The 21,418-nt window shown below is 37.7% G+C and overlaps 3 protein-coding genes across 4 annotated transcripts; 1 reads left to right on the top strand and 2 right to left on the bottom strand.

Moving 5' to 3' along the window:
- Positions 1 to 309: 309 nt before the first annotated feature.
- Positions 310 to 4,574, bottom strand: AGD2 (Pyridoxal phosphate (PLP)-dependent transferases superfamily protein). The gene is made up of 10 exons (XM_021958793.2): positions 4,365 to 4,574; positions 4,188 to 4,264; positions 4,033 to 4,100; positions 3,587 to 3,703; positions 2,608 to 2,670; positions 2,344 to 2,448; positions 2,172 to 2,222; positions 1,560 to 1,880; positions 1,019 to 1,225; positions 310 to 910 (listed from the first exon to the last, which is right to left on the bottom strand). The coding sequence occupies exons 1-10, from the start codon at positions 4,448 to 4,450 to the stop codon at positions 617 to 619; spliced, it is 1,389 nt and encodes a 462-aa protein (XP_021814485.2). The 5' UTR covers positions 4,451 to 4,574; the 3' UTR covers positions 310 to 616.
- A 54-nt stretch (positions 4,575 to 4,628) lies between these two features.
- On the top strand, positions 4,629 to 7,277 carry LOC110757224 (G patch domain protein). Of its 2 annotated transcripts, none has more exons than XM_021958794.2 (5): positions 4,629 to 4,785; positions 5,352 to 5,406; positions 5,553 to 5,739; positions 6,191 to 6,464; positions 6,589 to 7,277. In XM_021958794.2, exons 1-5 carry the CDS (start codon positions 4,652 to 4,654, stop codon positions 6,887 to 6,889), a joined length of 951 nt encoding a protein of 316 aa, XP_021814486.2. In that variant the 5' UTR covers positions 4,629 to 4,651; the 3' UTR covers positions 6,890 to 7,277. The 2 variants fall into 2 exon arrangements, with proteins under 2 accessions (XP_021814486.2, XP_021814487.2); XM_021958795.2 differs by having other exon boundaries at positions 4,700 to 4,785; positions 5,549 to 5,739.
- Positions 7,278 to 8,058: 781 nt separating this feature from the next.
- Positions 8,059 to 12,293, bottom strand: LOC110757225 (CBS domain protein (DUF21)). Its single transcript, XM_021958796.2, has 11 exons — positions 11,834 to 12,293; positions 11,109 to 11,185; positions 10,936 to 11,019; positions 10,515 to 10,628; positions 10,332 to 10,418; positions 9,983 to 10,122; positions 9,797 to 9,884; positions 9,280 to 9,353; positions 9,035 to 9,159; positions 8,595 to 8,872; positions 8,059 to 8,485 (listed from the first exon to the last, which is right to left on the bottom strand). The coding sequence occupies exons 1-11, from the start codon at positions 12,009 to 12,011 to the stop codon at positions 8,441 to 8,443; spliced, it is 1,290 nt and encodes a 429-aa protein (XP_021814488.1). The 5' UTR covers positions 12,012 to 12,293; the 3' UTR covers positions 8,059 to 8,440.
- Between the last annotated feature and the right edge of the window lie 9,125 nt (positions 12,294 to 21,418).

The raw sequence follows: 21,418 nt of genomic DNA, 5'->3' as shown, positions 1-21,418 counted from the left end.
TATAAAATATAGTTGAGTGTTTCCACTACTAATAGCATCAATAAATTGTTTTCAAGTTAAGTTTAAAATACTTTCCATTCTTTTTCCTGATGAAGTTAATAGGGGCAACATTTAAATGAAGCAAAACTGATGGGATGAACATGCTGAAATGCCTATTTGGCTCCCAAGAGAAAGGAAACAAAACAAGAACATTTTATATCAGCTTCTAGGTTCTAGCCTTCTACAGCTCTGAAATCAGGGCCCAAAAGTACCATCTTGGAGTCACCAAAAAAATAAAAGTGCCGTCTTGGACTGCATGATCTCGACGGATTTGCAGGCTACGAATTACTGCAACTTTATTTAGATAACTTTTAGGCAACAATAACAAGTAGAAATCAAGCTTCTAATCTTAATAGAAACTTTACAGCAGCCAATTGTAACATCTAAATATTCAATCATTTTCTGCGACAGCCAAAATGATTTGCATTTCTAAAAATAGAATCCACAAACCAATATGACAAGGAACTTGCTGAAACTAGCGCACAACTGACAAACATAGAACATGGAGGCAAACGTTGATCATCTTTGGTTCAGATACGAGGCTGCAGATACTAATCTACAAGTCCGATACTCTCGTTCACTTGTACAATTGCTTGAATCTTTTACAGGCTTCTAATACATTAGTCCTGTGACCAAAGGCGCTAACCCTGACGAAACCTTCACCACCAGGTCCAAAACCACTACCAGGTGTGGTAACCACATGAGTCTTCTCAAGAATCTCACTGAATACATCCCATGAGCTTTGGCCAGGGAAGTGGACCCACACATATGGTGCATTCTTCCCTCCATAAACCTTAAAGCCTAGAGACTCAAATGTCTCCACTATTATATTAGTATTTTCTTTGTAGAAGCCAATCACCTCATGCATTGCCTACAATGAGATGAAATCAAATAAATGTAATCAAAGCTTGTAACAACGCATGCAGGTAGACTTTTAGCTTGAAAATTCAGCAACCAATCAAGAGACATTAGAACGGACCTTAAGACCTTCTGATGAAAGGCAAGCAAGACCACCAGCTTGGGAAATATTTGATGCACCATTAAAGCAAGTACAAACGATGCGGTTGAAGTCCTTGGCGACAGGAAATCCATCTGAAAAGAGCAACTTCTTTGGGACAACAGTCCACCCCAAACGAACTCCGGTGAATCCAGCATACTTACTGAATGATGATGTCTCAATTGCAACCTGCAATGTCCATACAGAAACATAGAACATAAATGTTAGCTCTTGTATATTCACAGCAATAAGAGTCCAACGAGGTTCTCATGAAAGGTGAAATGGCAGCCCAAGGAAAATTCAAAATTTACAATGCATATACGCTTGTGCCAGCCAATCTGGGCCAAGTCTGAAGGGTTTTTATAGTGTAGATGAACTTTGAGAACCCAAACTGTGTGAATAGAATTATTCTCTAACAAACCTTTAATAGAGACAGCCAGCAGGTAAAGATAAAGGTTTCAAGAAAATAAAGAATCAACAGCCTCGCCAAGATACAAGTTAAAGTTATAGATTGCGGACTTACCTCTTTGGCTCCAGGGATTTCAAAGATTGAGCGTGGATTGTCATCGGACATATACATGGCATATGCAGAATCATAGACTATGATTGACCCATTATCTTTTGCAAACTGCACCAGTTGTGTCAGCTGCTCCCTTGTTGCAGCAGAACCAGTAGGGTTGTTTGGTGAGCAGAAAAATATGATATCTGTTCGAGCAACAGTGCGTAAATCAGGGAAAAATCCATTCTCAGGAGTACACCTCATGTACTCAATATTTCCGTACTTTTCAACAGCTTTCTGATACTCTCCAGTTTGGCCCATAATAACACTCGAATCTACATAAGCCTGCGGATAAGAAGATAGGTTTACACTTAAGTCTACATTTGAACAGATAGCACACCACCATTAACTCAACAAGATAGGTCCTTTTTTTCCCCAATCTTCGTTTCTTTATTTTATTTTTCCAAAAATCTTCAATCAGAATGTAATCCTGTGCATTTCTAAACATTCATTTTTATAGCAAAAAACCCTACCTAATATAGCAACAACAAAAAAATCCTGCCAAAGGTAACAATTATTGTGAGAGAAATGAGACATGACATAAAAAGGCAACTACATAATAAAAACAAAGATTACCGGATAAGAAGGATCTTGCACTGCCATTGTAACATTAGACCCAAAAACAACCTACCACAAAGTAAAACAAGCAAACCCAATATAAGTACAGTTATAGTTATGAATCAATTGTGTCAATTAACACGAAAAGCAAAAAAATCACAATTGATACAAAAAAGTTTTTTAAAAAAACCTGAAGGCGGGATATGTCACATTTTGCACCATCAGAAACAAAGATATCATCTTCCTCTATGTCAAGGTTGTCATAAAAGGTCGAAGCAATTGCAGCTCTCAGTGGCTGAACAGATTAACAATATGTTTTACTCTTCATTATCACTAAAAATATTTCATCTTAGTCATCTAAAAGATGGTAGAAAGTGGGAGGACAAATTTGCATTGCATAGAATAACTTAAAGCTCATCAACTACATCCCTGAAAATAGCTGACCCCCAAATACCTTTTCACCTTGTTCAGCTCCGTAACCACTGTAACCCTCTAGGGTAGACAAGGCATGTGATCTCTGAAAATTGGAAACAACTTAAGATGGATTAGAAAGACAAGACAATTGACGAACAATTATACTACACATTTTCTTTTGATAAGGTAATATACATATAATGCGTGGGTTAGAATGCGTGATGCTCAGAATGCATGGATTATTTACCACAAAAATAAGTACTTTTGCTTCCCAATAAATTTAAATTTTAAAAAAAAAAAAGAATTATTCTTGGGTTGGATAAAGAACCTATATATAACATATTTTTACAAGATATTCCACTGGATGTGGTCTGAAAATAATTTCCAATCACTAGATTAATTTACTCGGTTTGCCCTGACCAAAGGGTTGGCTGCTTGACTGTCTCAACAATTCCAACTCAACCAAAAACAAGCTCATAATTTAAGTTTACATCTGATGATGAACTTGGCTTAGTTGGCTAGCAGAACCAAAAATAAATTAATCATAAAATAACAAGAGGTCAAGAATTTAACAGAAAAAGGGTCTCAAGTAAAGGCAACCCATGCTTATTGATTTTACTACTTTCACATTGACATTCAGGCTGGTTAGGTTGATGTCAATTGCCCTCAAAGAAACACCAGTAAACAGGCAAGTTTTACATAGAAACAGGAACAGATGGGAAACAGAAACAAAGCAACATCACCAACCATTTAAGGAGGATACTTTCATATGTGGTGGTCCTGTTGTGGTAATTGAAAGTAGCAACTTGGTTATATTTGGTTCGCTTCACTTCTTGATTGGCATATGAATAATTTACACATTTACAAACAAGTGTGCTTATACATACAATCAACAAAAGAAAAAAACTGCCCTTTTCATTTGAACCAATCGCGGCTGGGATACCACAATAATAAAAGTGACAAAAAAGGTTCCTGTTGGGTAGTAACAGAATAGATTAAAGAGGAAAGCAAAGACGTACCTTTGCCATTGCAGAGGTTATAACTTCTGGAATGGGCTCAGTAGTGTCACCAATCCCAAGGCTAATCACTTGTGCATCAGGGTACTTTTGCAAGTGTGCAGCCTTTCTTCTAGCAATCTGTATAATATATTGAAAAGTAAAATCACAAATCAACCCAAAAACAGAAATTGATATATGAATACAGTACAGTAGTAAATAAAAAAATACATATACCACACAAAGCAAACCCCAAAGCTTTAACATTTAGCCTAGAGTAAAATTCAAAGAGTAATCTTTCTTACTTATTTATAAACCAAATTTTTATCTGGGATTATATTGGATGTCGATAGATAGCTCGACATGAGAATAGTTGAAGAAGTAAATCAAAAGGGTATGCCACATTTGAGAGACCCAACCGAGCAACTTAACACTAAGCCCAAAAACATCAAGTGAAAGACATCACAAACCTCTGGAAAGAGATACCCAGCTTGAAGTTTGGCTATATTGACATTGCGAGACACCTGGGTCTTGAACGCTTCACATTGAAAAAATATACACATAATAATTAGAACAAAATAAAAGATTAAAACAATGAGATAAATAAATAAATAAGCACAGAGACCTGTCTTCTCTGCTTGTGGAGTGGCGACGCATGTACAGACGCCCACGGGTTTTGCTGGAAGAGAGACATTCTGAGCTCTGCAAAACAGTAATAATGTCAGCTGCGAGAGTCGATGGTGTTTGGAGGCTGAGAAAATAGAAAGGAAAAAAGAGAAGAGAGTGGGAGATTAACTAATACCTGCTGTTGAAGTTGATTTTGGTGTTGGCGAAGAAAGCAGATGAAGACGAAGAGATTGAAGTCTGTAACAGAAAAGAAGAAGACATTTTTGGGTTTTGAAGAAACGAAAGAAATGAGCTTCAACCTGGACACGAGGGAGCTCGACGGCGCTAAAAATCAGAGACTCTTTGAGCTGCGTGTGAGGGCAAAAGACGTTGCCTTTTTCGTTTGGGTGCGTAAAAGGGTATTTTGGTCCGAACAAACATAAATTTTCGTTTTAAGTTGGGTTGACGTGGAAACCGTGGGTTATGTTTTGCGTTAGGGGAAAAAGACTCATTTCGCCTCTCTCTCTCTCTCCCCTTCAGTCTGACTTTCTCTCTCATCACCGCCAGGAGAAGCAAACAAAAGACGCTGTTAACGGCGGAAGGAACGCCGTCACCGGGTAAGCCACCGCCACCAAGTAATTTTTTTCAATTATAATTTTCGATATGTTGGATGTTTTTCTGTTGAGATTAAATTATTGGAAAGAATACGAATGAGATTCTAGGGTTTTCGTTAACACATATTTGAGTTTGGGAGATTCCGATTGAGTTTGATTTCTCATGATCACCCCTGGGACCAAAATTTTCTCGTGTATGTCTTTCAAAAGCCCCTATTTTTAACTAGCTTTTCTGTTTAATTTGGTGAAATCTTGTGATTCTGATTGGTCTCTTTATGTTTCATCTTTTTGCTTTTAAAATTTTCAATTTCTGATATTGGGTTGTCTTGATTCTCTGTAATTTTGTTTGGTTTGTTATGAAGTTTTGTAATTTTGATTGGTTTGTGTATGATTCAATTTGAATTCTGGTGAGGGTTTGGTTTGTTTTCTGCGGAGATATGTTTGGATGATCAGTTGTGTCATGCATTTGTCCCTGGGAATTTGTTTGCATCGTTCTGCATATTTTTTAGCTCAAATCAACATAAGTATTATAATGTTCCCTGCATTAAATGGAAGACGTTTTGTTTCAGGTTGAGGACTTGCAAAAGGAAGTTTGAGAAGCCAATAAAGTACAGTTTCTACACGGTAATTTCCTTCAGCTATGCCCTCAGTTTACAACTTTACATTATAGATGCACTATTTAGAAAGTTCATTGTGATTCCAAACTTATTGCTTTCATTGATGCACTATTTGATTGGGATTCTTTTCTTCTTCTTTTTTCCCCTAGGAAGTTGCATAACAGGGATAGGATGGATCTTGAGACAGAAAACAGAATAGCTGCAATTCTTATGAAAGAAGCTGCTGAATTGCGGCGCCAAGCTGAGAAGGAAGGTGTGCATGCTTATCTTCGACAACCTCAAACACGGTTTCGGCCAAATTCACGGTTCCTCAGCGCTACTGTTCGTGGCGTGCAACAAGGTCAGTTACCATACTGGTGTATATCTAGAACTTGCATTGTTCTCTCTGTGATATGACCTCATAATTCCTTGTTGGATAAAAATCATTGTAATGAGTTCAAGAGTTTCTTTTAAGAAAAGGCAGTCACTGTAATATGTCATCTGGCCGTTTTGCTGATGAACTGATGTTCATATTCAATATTTAGGCACATCATACTAGTGCCTTAAAAAGGGTACCAGTTTGGATCACGCACTGTTGCCTTACTTAGGTTGCATAAAATGAAAATTATTTATATGCAGTTTTTTAACTAGAAATCTATGATAAGCCCATTATGTTTTGATTAGCATATATGAGGTTCTGTTGCTTTTGCATTAAAGCATAATCAAAACTGCTATACAGGCCCATATTTTATTTGTTTGGTGAATGTTGTGTCGTTCAGCTGAAGTTTTGATTTTATTTCTGTTTTCTTCAGCAAATCGAGCTGTGGAAGTGAATGAAATGTGGCGACTCCGGCAGAAAGAGATAGAATTGGACAATAGGCTTAAAGGAAAGATGAAGTATGAGAGCAGAAATGACAGGAGTCAAAGAGACAGTAACTGTTCGAGAAGCAGCAGTAAGGGGCATGATGTCACAGATGACAATGCTAGTCCTACTTGCTCATCAAGGAAAAGGGAATATGATAGCTGCCATTCAAGGGAAGAAAATTGTCTAAGAGATGAAGAACTTGAAGAATTTTTACATTCAAGGCATCTCTCTCTCCCCTTCTCTTTCCCCATCTCTCTCTCTCTCTCACTCGCCTTCCCTCTCTCCCTCATGCGGGGTAGAATGTACGACTGATTGACATGATTCATGAATTTCTTGCTATGGCAGGGTCAAGCGTGGCAGAGGTGCTGTTGGATCAAGGATGGATGAAGCGGGTCCATATCTTCCCCGTGGTTCAGACTCCAAGGACGAGCTGCTAGTGAGCCCCGTTGTACAAGAACGCCGTGTGTATGGACCAGAGAAGCCTTCACGGAAGTTATGTGATTCTTCCGAAGAGGAGCTTGACTATGACAGGAAGAAATCAAAAAAAGTTAAGGCTGGTAGCTCGAAGAAGCACAAATCCAAGGATAAATCAAAAGAGAAGAAGAAGAAGAGGAAGGAAGAGAGAAGAAGTAAATACCTTACTTGAGTGGTGTTTTGCATTGCCTTGCTGCTGATTTAAAAGAGATCTTATCCTTGTGGGGTGTTAGCGAACGCTTTTCATTCTTCAAAAGGGTCATATGTTACTCTGAAGGGTCATCCTAGTTTTTGCAGAGGTGAATCTTTATGTTGCTTACAGTTCCAGGCAAGATCTGGAAAACAATTGAACTTGAAAGCAAAATCTGGAACACAATGAAATGTGTTATTTTCCTCCTAAACCCTAGTTTGACTAGGATAGTCTAACCAAGCTGAAGGAAGAATCTTTCAGGCCTGTATGGAGTTGATGCACCACCACTGTTGATGAGAAGTGCATGAAAACAAAAGCAGAATTGTAATTTTATTCTATGACAGAATCAGATTCTCTTTTTGGTCCTCAAGTTGGAAATTATATTCTATTAGCTGCCTCTTTGAAGCTCTTTGTTTCAACCTATTTTTATAGATATTCTATCCGATTTTTAAAGACTAAAATACCCTAAAAAATGGATGACGTTAAAGTCAAGTGACAAATCATGAATCGAATACTTAAGGTGACATTTTGCTTAAATTTTTCTTTAAGGTGACAAATTAAAACTGATGTATAAATTCAGGTGACATTTCTTCTACAAATATCCCTTTGTGAAATCAACATCCAAGTGATAACTTTTATGTTGTTGACTGCCGACTATCGTGGCTGCTTGGTTTCCCATGTCTGCCAGCCCCAAAAACTGGGGACCCTGTTGTGGTTAATATTTTTTTAACAATTCATTTTCAATTCATTGTAAACAATACAAGGTTGTGTTCTGATGAGGATTACAATAGGAAGAGAGGAGTAAATTACTTTACCATCCTTAATTTTCAAATTTTTTATTTAGATTATTCAGGAAAATGAGTAAACAGTATAAAAAGAAAGACAGAAAAAAGTTAAGCATACTGGCTAATCTAGTCTTGGCCGACCGTGACCGTAATCACCATGGGATAAACATGAAAAGAAAAGAGGGGAGAGAGGAAAAAAGGAGAACATTTTCAATTTGTTTTGTTTAAAAGTCGCAGTCCCGTTCTTCTGGTCCACGGGATGAGGAGAACGGGACTGTTAAAAGTAGAATTATACAACAGAAAACAGTGCGACGCGTAAGTGAGTTCTCAAAAACTGTTGTCAAAGTCATTTCTATAATATTAAGATTGAAATTCAATTTGCTCCCAATTTTTAAGCAACATATGAAATTAAACGTCTTGTACAGTCAAGGTCTATCATAAGTTCAGAAGGCAGCGCACTCAAAGACCATATGCTCAACCTTTCTGTCTTTTTTTTTACATCTTAGCCTGGAGAAAAATTTAACATTCATCTCGAACATACACAGCTACTAATACTAGAGTACAACAAATTACACACATCTAATCACTTCTCAACTGCATGAATTTTCAATACAGCTTCCGTGCAGTACTACAAACCTATTTTAACGCTACAAGATAAATAAGAAATGACTGAAACAAGTTTCACTAATTTTCTGTGATCATATGTACGGCAAGATGAAGACACTTCGCTTCCTAGAAAAGACCGGTGTTATGAGTCCTCAAACTGATGATCAGTCTCATCGAAAATCTCCTCCTACATTAGCAAATATTTGATATCAGGATATGAGGCCTCCTAGAAGAAATGGTGGACAGAAGAGAAAGAAAATAGAAATACGGCTTGAAAATGAAAAACAAGCGAGTACCTGTAACAGTTCTTCGATAACATCTTCCATTGTTATAATGCCAACAGCCTCTTCCTCTTCAGGGAGCTTGGGGAGTGGCTCACCACCATCAATCTGCAGGATGTCTGAATATATCTCCTTTGTCCATTTCTTGCTTCTGGAACCGGTCCTATATGAATTATTTGCACTGTTTGTGTTGGGAAAGCTCTTCCACTTCTGCAGTGATCTTTTGCTCTTCAAAATCTTCTCTTGAAGAGGCTTTTCACCATCAATGTCGACTTTCACTTCCTTCACTGGATCTATTGAGAGAGACGTAAAGAACAGTTACTATGTCTATCAAAAAAATCAAAAATCAAAAATCAAAACAAAAAGTCCCCTCATAGAGTTTGAAGGGGCAGGCAGACGGGGAAATTTTGGGGAAATTTTTTCAAGGCATTATACAGTAGGAAGTTGGTGCTTACTGTCAGCAGGATCAACGTTGGTCTGATCCACATTCTTATTGCATCGTCTTACAACAATAGCCATGTGGCTGTGACCTTTCTGAAACTCATTCAATATGTCATATAACGGCAACGTTTCTGGAACCCTAACAAATAAATAGGAGTCGAGCATCAGGTTATGATTAAGATGATGTAAGGCATCCTAAATTTGTACTGTAATTAAACCTATAACAAAACGTAATATCCCTTTAACCAACGCAAAATACCTTGGAATCCTGCGTATAGTGACACTCTTTACAGACGCCTCCTCTTCTGGATTAACCGTCAACAAATTTTTTACCTAAAATTTGAATGAAAATAGTTGAGAAAAGTATGTCACCAAGAAAAATAAAGCAACCAACTAATATGAAGAAAAATGAGATGGAATGAAATTGGAAAACAAAATACATAAGCATGATCATCATGCTCAAAATTTATGCTCCAATTAATCCAACATGATTGTGGACTCCAATTATTTTAGGAACCTGTTTAAGTTTTATGGCATACTTGTCCATGCGTAAATATTTTTCAGATCCAATGTTGACAGAGACATATTTAAGCCAAGTTAATTCTGATTTACATTGGTTTTAACACCCGTAGGTTGGGAACTTGGGAGTTATATTTAAAAAAGGCCATGTTAAGATAGCAGTAATCTGGCAACATGCCAGATCCTGTGGTTAAATAGAAAATTAATTTCATAAAGAATTATTTTGAATTGCACTGAAAAATGGCTAAAGAGTTTACCAGGACGAGTCCAATTATGTTTGTAGGCTCCTCATAATAAACAGGAACTCTGCTATGTCCTTTCTCCAATATTAGGTTCATCAAATTCCTGTGTGATTAGCATAAGTTAGGGTTGCAAATTGAAACATTAGATATATAGTCAACAGAAAGTGACTATTTTGTTCTAATGCTGAAATCATAATAAACCTGTCAAGCTTGGCATTGATATCAATTGCAAAAGTTTCAGCTATAGGAGTCATGGCATCACTAGCTGTTTTCTCGGAGAGCTCAAGTGCTCCGGCAATAATTGTTGTCTCATCATGTGTCAACTCTCCACCTTTCCCAGCCTAGAACATGACAGTCATATGGTTTAGGATAGATGGTATGTACTGTAAGCAAAAGTGAGAAGAAAGGTCCAGAAGAAAGAGTTTGAGAATGACAGATTCCCGGCCCAAAAAAAAAAAGCAGATGAGATTGGAAAAGACAACAGTTTAAAATAGAGACAAGCTCGACTTGACATTTGACAATGAAACTGTATGAGAGCTGTCAAACGCACCTCATTACCATGCATATCTACAAGTGTTTTCAACTCAGCTCTGCGAAATAGAGCTACATGTCCATGGCCCAGCAGAAAGTCCAATAGCTGGAAACCACATAGAACATATAAATAGTCAAAGAAAATAGTAGTGGCATAAGAAATTGAAAATAAAAAGGCAAGTGCAAAATCAATATATCATACCTTGCTAATTGGATATGCAACAGGAAAGCATATCCAGACAAGAACGCGCACAACTGGAGCCACTGTTGCACCTATCGCCAAACCATATCGGGAACAAATAGATTGTGGTATAATCTGCTCCCATAGGTGAATAGAAGTTAGTGACACACACACACCGTGCTCGACACCATTACTGGCTTGATGAATACATGTGACAGGGCATATCAAAATAGCCACACTAAAAGTTACTTCATTTTTTTCCTGACAAACTGATGGACAAAAATGCAAGGCTCTGGATCCATCCACTCAATGTTGCCATCCTCAAAGAGCTACTTAGTTCAAAAATATAATTAAAAACATTCACACAGATTTAAAAAGTCCAACTATCTACCCTGAATTGTCCATGCTTCAATACAAACAAAATGTAAGAAATATCACTAACCTCACCAAACAGAAGAATCAGTGTCACCGAAATTAGGATCGCACCCCAAGCTGTCACCAGACCATCAAGGAAAATGGGAAGTGTCTGAAAGAGCAGTGGCCATTTCAATATCGTCGTTATTTTGTATATAAGACTTTAGTATTTTTTTTTCAATAAGCATCAATAACATGTACCTCCATTGCAGCAGCATTGCAAATTAGTAGGGTGCAGAGCAGCAGATGCTGTTTTTTTACAACAGGCAATATCTTTGCTGTAATAAATAACAGAATGCATACAAACAGATGCAATGATTAGTCAAAAGCAATTTACAAAGCAATATCATAATAAACTATTACAACCATAATCCATCATTACAAAGCTAAAGTCCCTTGCACAATTTCTTTCCTCTTAATGCCAGGTAATTAACAGAGTCATGAAAAGCCAAAACATCTAACAAAATTAAAATGCATAACAAGAAGAAGCACAGGTATTAATCCTCTAGGAAGATGTTTCAACATCAATTTTGCAAAATCACTCTTCATTCTTTCATACCAATCGCATGCTTTTTCTCCATTCATAATACTACTTTTTATCCAAATAAGAAAATAGAGCCATAAGCTAAATTCCCACCAATACAAACACACCATAGTTGGACAAATTACTTCAACGAACTCAATAATTTTCTTAAGCTGGTCAATCCAAGCATTCATTTAACAGCTCCTATAATCAAGCAAAAATTTAATTTCCAAATAAAAACATTAACCTGATCATTCTAACAAAAATTAACAGTGGAAATTAACATTATATTGGGCCCCACACTTTGTTCTTTCCTCATTTTCTCACATTTTCCGAGCAGCCAAACAGAGCATAAAGTTCCAAACAAAACCAGAGGACACAAGAAAGAATGGCAAAATTGTACCGGCGTAATTGCGATCCTTGGGGGTGCCGGACTTGGCGAGGACCTCGAGATCGACGAGGCTCATGGACATGAGCCCCAAGGTGAGGCCAGACATTAGCCCAGCGAACAGCACCAACAGCACGATCAGCGCTATGTGAATGAAGAACCCGGTACTGCAACACTCGTATTCCACCGCCATTAGAAAAAAGCAAGCTTTTCTTCAGCCTCAGCTCCCAATCAATCGATTAAGCAACTCTCTCTCTCTCCTCCAAAGTTTCCAAATTTAAAGACAAAGCTTCAATCTAGCTCCCTCTCAGAGACACACCTCCATTGCCGCTGATTGTTCGAGCTTCTCCCCAACCAAACACTGATTCAGCAATTGAGAGAGAGAGAGAGAGAGAGAGAGAGAGAGAGAATTCTAGAGAACGGTGGGAACTGAGAATTTATATCTCTGTAGCGTTTAGCATTACCTTTTCCACTCTTTTACAATATATATTTTTTAATTTATATCAATTTTTGCGTTGTAATAATGGTTTACAAAATAAAAACAAAAAACAGTTTTCAAATAGTTTTTAGTTTTAATCTTCATATCTGTTATTTTTCTTCTTCATTCTCCATTTTTCTTTCATGGCTATATTTCTTGAACTCATAACAGAAAACAAACAAAAAAAACTAATTAGAAAGAGTTTGAACAAGAAAAATATAAAAAATGGTTATGTCTGGTGGTGGCTTGTAGATTTGGTGGTTGAAAGTATTTTATTCTTAAATCCGAGGTCAATGTTCGAGTGTTCCCGTCCTATTTACACTCCTCTATAACCAAAAAAGGAAAAATCGTTATATCAAAGGTCGTCTAAAGGTATTTGAATTAAACAACAAATATATTGGCAGAAAAAAAAAATCAAACAAAAAAAATTATACTCATATATAGGTGATGTGAAAATAAATGAAAACTTAAGTGACATGATTAAGATGGAAAATATCATCAAAGTTTAAGTTCTCCTTCGAAGAAATGTTATAAAATAATGAGTAAACCTCACCGGGCAAAAGACTAGATGAGGATGAGTGAGGAAAAAGATAGGATTAGAGTGGGTGATCGAATTGATACTTTACACTGTGAAAAGAGAAAAAGAATATTGAGAGTGAAAAGCTTACTCTTTAGAATAATGTATTTTTAATATGCAAGAATACTGTTCCTAATGTTTTGTGATGAAATTTCAAGTACAATATAATTAATGAAAACAAGTTGGATATAATAGAAAATTAAAAAGGAATATTAAAAGTATTTTAATTTTTGAAACCTTAAGGCATGTTTATTAAGCCGGAATTAGAATGAGTAGGAATCGGAGTAAGCATGAATTAGAGAGTAAGACATTCCCATATTAACTCTCACGAATCGAAATGAAAATAAAGTTGATTCCCATTAAGGCATGTGTTACGTACTATGAATAGGGAAACCCATGAATTGGGGAACTTAGATAAAGGAATCAATTAATTGTTGAGAGTATTCGATTACGAATTTTAAGGTGGAACTCACATAATTTTTTATTCCTTATGTGTTAGTAAACACATGGGAAGTCATGAATTAGAATCATTCCAATACTAAAGTGTTAGTAAACACATGAGAAGCATAAATTAGAATCATTGCAATACTATGAGTAAACATGCTGAAATGTCCAGTATATTTCATTTCATTTTTCCAAAGATTTGCTACTACAACTTTTCAAAAGGAAAATTATATTTTATTTCATATGAATCCTTCCTCCCATCCAGGAATAAGATTTAATAAAAAAAAACAGTGTAAGTTGGAACATAAATCACTCAAATTTCTTTGCATTCCCATTCTTGTTTAGTGAACATGACCTAATATTAGAAAGAAAAACACATTTATCAGTAATAGGTGTCGGAATCATTTTGATTCCTTCTTTCCCTATGTTTACTAACATGTGGGTTTTGGTATGAATCCAATTCCTTATTTCCCATATGTTTATTTACACATATTGAATAAAAAATTATAGGAGTTTCATGAAAAAATCCATAATTAAATACCCTCAAAACTAGGAATCAAATCAATTAGGGGAGTAGTTAATTTGATTCCTAATTGATTTGATTCCAATATCCCTAACTTTCCCCATTTCTCCTTACAAGAAACATGAAGCCCGTGCTTTCATAAAGTAAATAAAACATTTGGAAAATTACAGAGTAAATTTTTTTAATTTTTTTATTATGGTCTAATTGTTTTCCTAATTATAATAAGTGAAACAATAAAATATAGTGCTGTTAACAATCAAAGTGAAAGGGGTTGAAAAGGGTTGAAAGGGAATTGATAGTAGCTGGAATTGGGTCGACATTGTGTAGGGGTGTGACGTGTTATACAATGGTGTATTGAGCTAGTGGTCAATTTGCGGAGCCCCCGAATATGCGGCTTTGATCTCAATTTCTCTAAACCGATTTCGTCGTCATCACCGTCATCTATTTTGCCGGCTGCTGATTTGGAGAGAGAGATTTTGCTTTGTGTCGTTCACTATTCCTTCACTCACATTGCTGCTGACTAATTCTGACTCGGAATTATTAAAGACTAAAGAGACACCCCTGTTCATGATTTGCTGTCCCATCTCTTTCCCTTTGATGTGATTTTTTGTTTAATATAGAAAAATACATTAACCAAAAGCAAAGGCTCCATAGTTTAATTGGGTCAACTTTAACTCAAGGTGTATCCTCATCATTCATCTTAACACTTGACACGTGTCCCTTGGCACAACCATAGTTAACTCTTTATTTTGTATTTATGCAATCATGATTATGTCAATAGACATGTGTCAAATGTTGAAATGAGTGGCGATGGTACACCTTGAATTAAAGTGATAAGCAAAAATGCTCTCTAGCTTAATTATAGCCACCAGTATCAACCTAGAAAGAAAGCAAGAATAAAAGGAAGCTCAATCTACTAAATCTAACTTCACATCTTATCTCTAAAACTAGCTTTCCTATTAAATGTGTAACGATAGATGACGGATATTAGGATTGGACGGGGTTCGGTTTGGTCTGATTTCCACCTCACATTGAAACCAAAATTAGTATTATTTTTAATAAATAAATAAAAATTTATAAAACTGGCCAATTTAGTTTAAATCAATTTTGGTGCTATTTCCCGTTTTTTTGATTTCGGACTGAATATTATTTTATTTATTTTTCAAATTATCAATGCTCGAACACGAAGGATATGATTCACAATTGAAGTCGTTTTTAATATTGTCTTTATATTGTCTCATCCAACACCCAAAAGAAAAAAACAAAAAGTCTATCACACAAGATTTACAAGATTTTTTGATTTGATCTATGTAATGAGAAAAATAGAAAGTGAATCTGAACATTATATCGACCAAAAATAAAATAAAAATCTGAACATTATAAAAAAGAAAAGAACTAATGCAAACTATAATCCGAACGAATCCCGAGAGACCTTTTGGCACTGATCAATCTGTGGCCACCTGCACCTACCTCTCAACTTTAAGCTTAATTAATTAATATTTTTTTGTTCCTTTTTCTTCTTAAAAGATAAGGCAGGAGACAAGAAAACTGGTCATTTGAGATATTTATATATCCCCAACTTTATGTGAGCCTCATTTTAAAGTCCTTGTATGTGATTAGCCGCGCATGGTGATCTCAGATGGTCAAAATGAAGCCTCACAAATATCTTAGAGGGAGTGAGTAATTTGTCTATACTTGTCCATTGCATACACATAAATGTAGGAGTGGACCATGCTTCGGAGAAAAACTCTCATGTAACGTAACTCCTGAGATCAGTGGCGGATCTAGGAATTTTTTAGGGAAGAGGCAAATTTAAAAGGCTAAAAGCTCCATAAAATTATTTAGGCAATATCAAATAACCTTGAATTTAAACAATACTAATATCATTCATAATTTATAGAAAGAATAAAATTACAAACAATTCTTCGATGAACTCACTTTTAATATCTAAAGTGGGAGAGAATATCTCCTATTCTCAAATATCTATAGAGATCTCATCAACTTGCTTTTAATTTGTTTTGCTATGTTTGGAGTTTCTTCAATCTAAAGTGACAATATTTTGAAAGATGAAGTATGGAGGGTAGGCGTTTTTGATCCCTTAAAGTGAGGCATAAGTTTTGAGACATTGAGGTGTAAACCTTTTGAACTTGAATTATTTTAAAAAGGAATATATAAAAAAGATATGTTACTCATCTATTTAACACCAAAATATGAAGATGACATGACTATTAAAAAGAAAAAATAGATATGACATTTTTTAAAATAAAAAATTTAGAAAAGAGATGGCCTATTAATAAGTATTATATATGTTATGAAGTGGGCATGAGAAACTATACCTGTTCAATTAATAGTGAATTCCAAAGTCTTTTGCCCCAGACCAAACAAAAACTTATGAATATTTAAAAGTTAATTGTAGGCCTATCTTTTTGGGCTTTGCCACCACCAAAACCCACCGGTTGGAGAACTCAAATGAAACGATGTGTTTCATTAAAAGATATCAAAGAAATAGAACGGTGTCATTATAGCAAAAGAAATTGGGTATAGTCTCCTTCGCAGAACCTTGCGCCTTAGACTCCATAGCCACTGGTTGGCTGTGCTTTTTTGGCGCCTCAAACTCTAAGGAATTTCCTTGCGCCTCTGTGGGTCCGCCACTGGTAGTTACGAAGGCCCAAAAAGAGCTACAAGAGCTAGTTGTAGTTGATGTGCAAAACAATGGACATAATATGCTCGGGTCCCTTCCTCCAATTTTTAAACCCTTTCTCAGTGAAGACATCACTTCCAGCCTTTCCTTGTTTATCAAAGTCGCATTTAAAAAGATAACAATGAAGACAAGATGTAGCATCTTTTTCTTTACTATACTCCAACCAAACAAATGAATCAAACCATTTCACAAGAAAACGGCAAGACCAGTGTAGAAGGATATGATTACTCACGCAAAATAGCAACTCAACACCTGCCGAACAGCAGGACTTGCGCTTCCCAAACCGATGTTTCCCCTTAATCTCCCTTTCCTTTCAGTAGTCGCAAGGGGGCTCAGCTCTTTTCCAAACCAATGCAACAAACCGGGGGTCCCTTGCCAAAATTCACACAAACCTAAGCCATCACGGCGCCCTACCGAATGGCAAGAGCCGTGAAGAAGCTATTAGGGGCTCAAACAAACTTCTCTACCACGTCGTGAACTTACACTTTAGTTTGTCAAGGAGGTTTTGCCGAAGCCCAGGAGGTTTTGCCGAAGCCCTTGAGGCCTAGCCTCGACAATAAAAGGAGCCCCACACCGAATATTCAAGGCCTGTGCACAAAAAAAAAAAAAAAAACCCTAAAGACTCACACAACTTCCTTCCAAAACCCCAAGCACACCAGGCTTTCTCCTTGCCAAAGCCCAACTTCTCCCTAGTGGCCCAATTCCCACCTCATTCCGAGGCGCAAGCCTAGCTTATGACACCTCGTCCAGCCCCCCTTGCCGAACGGCATGGGCCATGCCAAAGGCCCTGATGGTCACCAACAAATCCCCCTTGTCAAAAGCCCTTGCCGAAGCACCAAAAAACAAAAACAAAAAGGGGTCACGCAACACTTACCAACATACCCTTGCCGAAGGACTATCCTAACGCAAACAGTTTCCAAATCAGCTCTAACTTTCTTGCAAAGTGAGACGACTCCCCTTCACAGACGTAAGGGACTCACGCTTCTTCCCTTCCGAAGCAATTTTGTTCAGCTCCAACCTTCTTGCCGAAGCTGGGCTGGGGTCCAAAAATACAATTCCATTTGAAAATCTTCGACGGTCCGCGATTTCCCAAATCAGCGCTAAACTTAGACGCCCAAGCCTTGCACACTCTTCCCAGCACCCAAGGCCACGTCCTAGTCACGACAGAGCCCTGCCGAACGACAAAAGCCATGCAAACGACCAAAGGGACTCAACGGCAACGGCAATGATTTATACAAGTCTCCAAATCACCCTTGTTGAACGGCAATGGTTGCGCCGAAGAAGGGGCAGTGCTATTTGATAAACACCTACCGAAGGTGTTAATATCCCCTACCGAACGAAGTGTTTGTGCTAAGGTTTTAGGGAATTGCAAGACAGCTTTATATATGCCTTTCCAACGCTGCTTGTCGAACGACAGGTGTTGTGCCGAAGACAAAAACTTAAACCCCTCTTTCACAACCCTAGCGCCTTGTTTCAATCTTTTGATCCCTTACCAAAGCCCAACTCAAGTTTTGCCAAATCTTACGAGGCCAAGCCCTCGCCAAAACTTAAGTCAGGCCCAGTAGCCTCACCAAAATCCTCCCTGCCGAAGTCTTGGTGCCTTGCCGAATTACATGACACATGTCAAAAGCCCAAAAGGTGCGCAAACAATCTTTCCTTGCCAAATCTCGCGCCTAAACCAAGACCCAGTTTGGCTCATTGCCGAATGGCAAGGGTCGTGCCACAATCTCAAGGGCCCACCAAAAAATCTCTCTTACCGAAGGTCTATGACACGCCCCAAGCCCACATGAGCTCCTACCGAACATCGTTGCCCCTTGCAAAAGGCCTAGTGGGCTCACACAACTCCTACCATGCCTCCAAAAGATTGGCGCAACTTCTAACTTGCCAACTTGGGGGACTAGGGGATGCCCTACGGCTCCCACGGAATTAGGAATGTTCGGTCATGATTATACAAAAGTACCATAAGTTACTTCTTGACCGCGAACTTGGGAGACTATTATTTACACCATAATTAACCGAGCATATCCAACATCAAAATGACTAGCACCAAGGCAGACACGCCTTCTCCCCCAAAGGGACACACAGACAAATCCCTAGAAAGTGATTGACGTCATAATCTTCCAACATGCCGAAGGAAGACACTCTTCCGAAGTGGCAGCCGCCTGCCGAAGCTCCCGACTGCCGAACCTAATCTCCAACGACATGTGTCACCACCACAGCAACTTGTACAAAGTTCCACATCGAAACTCTGTGTAAAACTCCCATTTTCACCTCCTTATAAATGGGGAACAGTACCCGAGTAAAAAGGATAACTATTTTCTCACATTTACTGTTATTATGCCAAAATTACCACAAATAGCTTACTTAAGCATCAGAGAGCCTTCAGCAGGCACCACACCGGTGTCTGAAGCTTGATGACTGCTTCTTCCCATTGTCTTCTGTAGGTTCCTCATTTACCGAAGGTTTGCACCTTCTCCCGAAGACCCAACACTCCCTACCTAAGTTGACCTTCCAAAAAAAAAGCATCAACAACAACAATAAAGCATTCTAACATCAGAAAAAGATTAAAGAAACTTTAAAATTTCAACAACAACAACATCTCGATTTCACAAGAAAACAAAACAAATGAATCAAACCATTTCACAAGAAAACGTCGATTACTCTCCCCCATAAGTGTTTGAGGCATGTCATTTTGGCTTTTAGGCTGACAAGGACCCCTTTGCAGATAGGCTCTTCGGATTTGTTTTCGAAAATTGGGATTATAATAAGTCATTGGAGGTCTAAGTCCAGGGTCTGCAGGAAGATTAGCCAATATTTCATCCAACTCAGTGACCTCCGATCGTTTTGGACTACCCGAATTATTCAAGGAAGGATGTGAAGTAGGCGGATTATTTGAAGGAGCGTTGGAAGTAGCCGAATTATTTGAAGGAGGGTTGGAACTAGCCGGATTATTTGAAGGAGGATTTGAACTACTTGGATTATTTGAAGGAGGATTTAAACTCTTTCTCTGAAAGTACCGTTCAATTACTGTACAATTAAAACAAAATAAATAAATTTATTATAAATAAAAATAAAAAACAAAATTGGCGTTTGCTCAAGAAAAAAAAATGCATTTGACTTACTTTGGATTGGCGTACTCAAGAAGGAAAAAAAAACTCAGGATTCTTGTGATGCACACACACTTTGATGAAATTGAGTAATGTTAAATTGGTCCTTTATAAAGAGAATTCCAATCCCAATTAAATAAGGAATACCCAAAACCCAATTGAATAAAGATAACTCCCACTTAAAACCCAATTAAGTAAGGAATAATACAAATTAGAAAGCCCAATAGAATGGCCCAACAGCAGCAGCAGGTTCCTTATTTTTTTATGTTTTTTTTTTCAAAACCCTAGTCCAAAACGACGTCGTTTTGGCTAGGTTTAAAATTAAAAAAAAAGCGACTCTTTTAAAGCCTGGTCCAAAACGACGTCGTTTTGGCCAGGCTGTTTTAAAAAAAATAGAAGCTCGCACGCGCTGCGCACACTAGATGCAGCGCCCAGCCCAGGCGGTTTGGGCATTTCGTCGAACACGTTGTGTGCATCTCATTTGTGAAGCAGAGGTGCAACTCCAGCTGCTCTAATGGACTTTTCCGGTGACCGGAGGTGCAGGTGCACCTCCTTGCGCCTGCACAGGTCCGCTAGTGCCTTAGATAATTTCTTCATGTGGCATTATGTTATTGACTCAGGATAGTAAAACAATGTTATCCCCATTATAAATAAGTATTTTTCCACGCTTCGACCCCAAAGTAGCCATACCCTTAAAACTCAAGCATTTCATGTAAAATTTATATTAAAATTTTGTAATTCTTTGGGCTTGAACTCAGGCTGAACTTCCCCTCGGGTCAGCCCAGTCTGCTGGGGTCCACCTCCTGCTCGGGCCTGCTTGGGGGGGGGGGGTGAAACCGTTTCCAGCAACAAGAGTTGGCCAAGGCAGTTGCTGGGGCCCACGAAACCAAGCCAGCCTCAGGCAAGATGAGCCCGAGTTCAAGACAAATTTAAAAAAAAAAAAAAATCTACAAAACATTTCAGATTTTTTTAAAAATAAATACTTAGTCATAGTTTTCACTTCCCACACCCAAACTATATACAAATTTCTCTCCTCATATCTCATGTGAATAGTTGTTGTCATGGCAATGGGTGGAAACACCACAACCTTTTGCTTTGAGCACTTCCACTAGTTTTCCCTTTGCTTGAACTCAGGCTGAACTTCCCCTCGGGCCAGCCCAGTCTGCTGGGGTCCACCTCCTGCTCGGGCCTGCTTGCTCTGCCGGAAACCATTTTTTCACCCAAACACCCCCCCCCCCCCAAGCCCGAGCCTAGCCTCCACTGTTGGACTTGCTCTAATAAGAAAATATCAAGCGTTGAAGAAATGTAAAATATGTTGTTAGGCAGTTTTTAAGTGTGTCAAATCAAATTGAATCTATCAAAACTAATTGGGATTTGGTTCAAATTGGATATAAAAGTTACACATTTTGATGTTAAAACTAAAATGTGGGCTGGATTGGTTTCTTTGGCATGTTTAAATAATTCGAACAGTTGTGCATATAAGTTAGGCTAGTTGTATATATGCCCGCCTCTTTGCATTTGAGTTCTCTCTCCTAGAAAATTATGATAATTTAGAATATCACTGTAGAAAAAGGATTCGAGAGTGATTTTTGGCACACCCCTGAATGCAACTATTGGAAATTAATGATTCCAATTCCTCAAAATGAGAGCATTTCATAGTCATGATCAAAATGAAAATACTTTCTTACACGTTAAGAGTCATTTCGCTTTACAGGACAATCACAATTTAACAAGTGCATAAATCATATTGGGCTGGGCTGGTTCATTTAA

The sequence above is a fragment of the Prunus avium genome, chromosome 8, assembly GCF_965620075.1.
Source record: "Prunus avium chromosome 8, drPruAviu1.hap1.1, whole genome shotgun sequence".
Lineage (NCBI taxonomy): Eukaryota > Viridiplantae > Streptophyta > Magnoliopsida > Rosales > Rosaceae > Prunus > Prunus avium.
The sequence above is the reverse complement of the archived record's forward strand: the minus strand, read 5'-3'. Positions and strand labels throughout refer to the sequence as shown.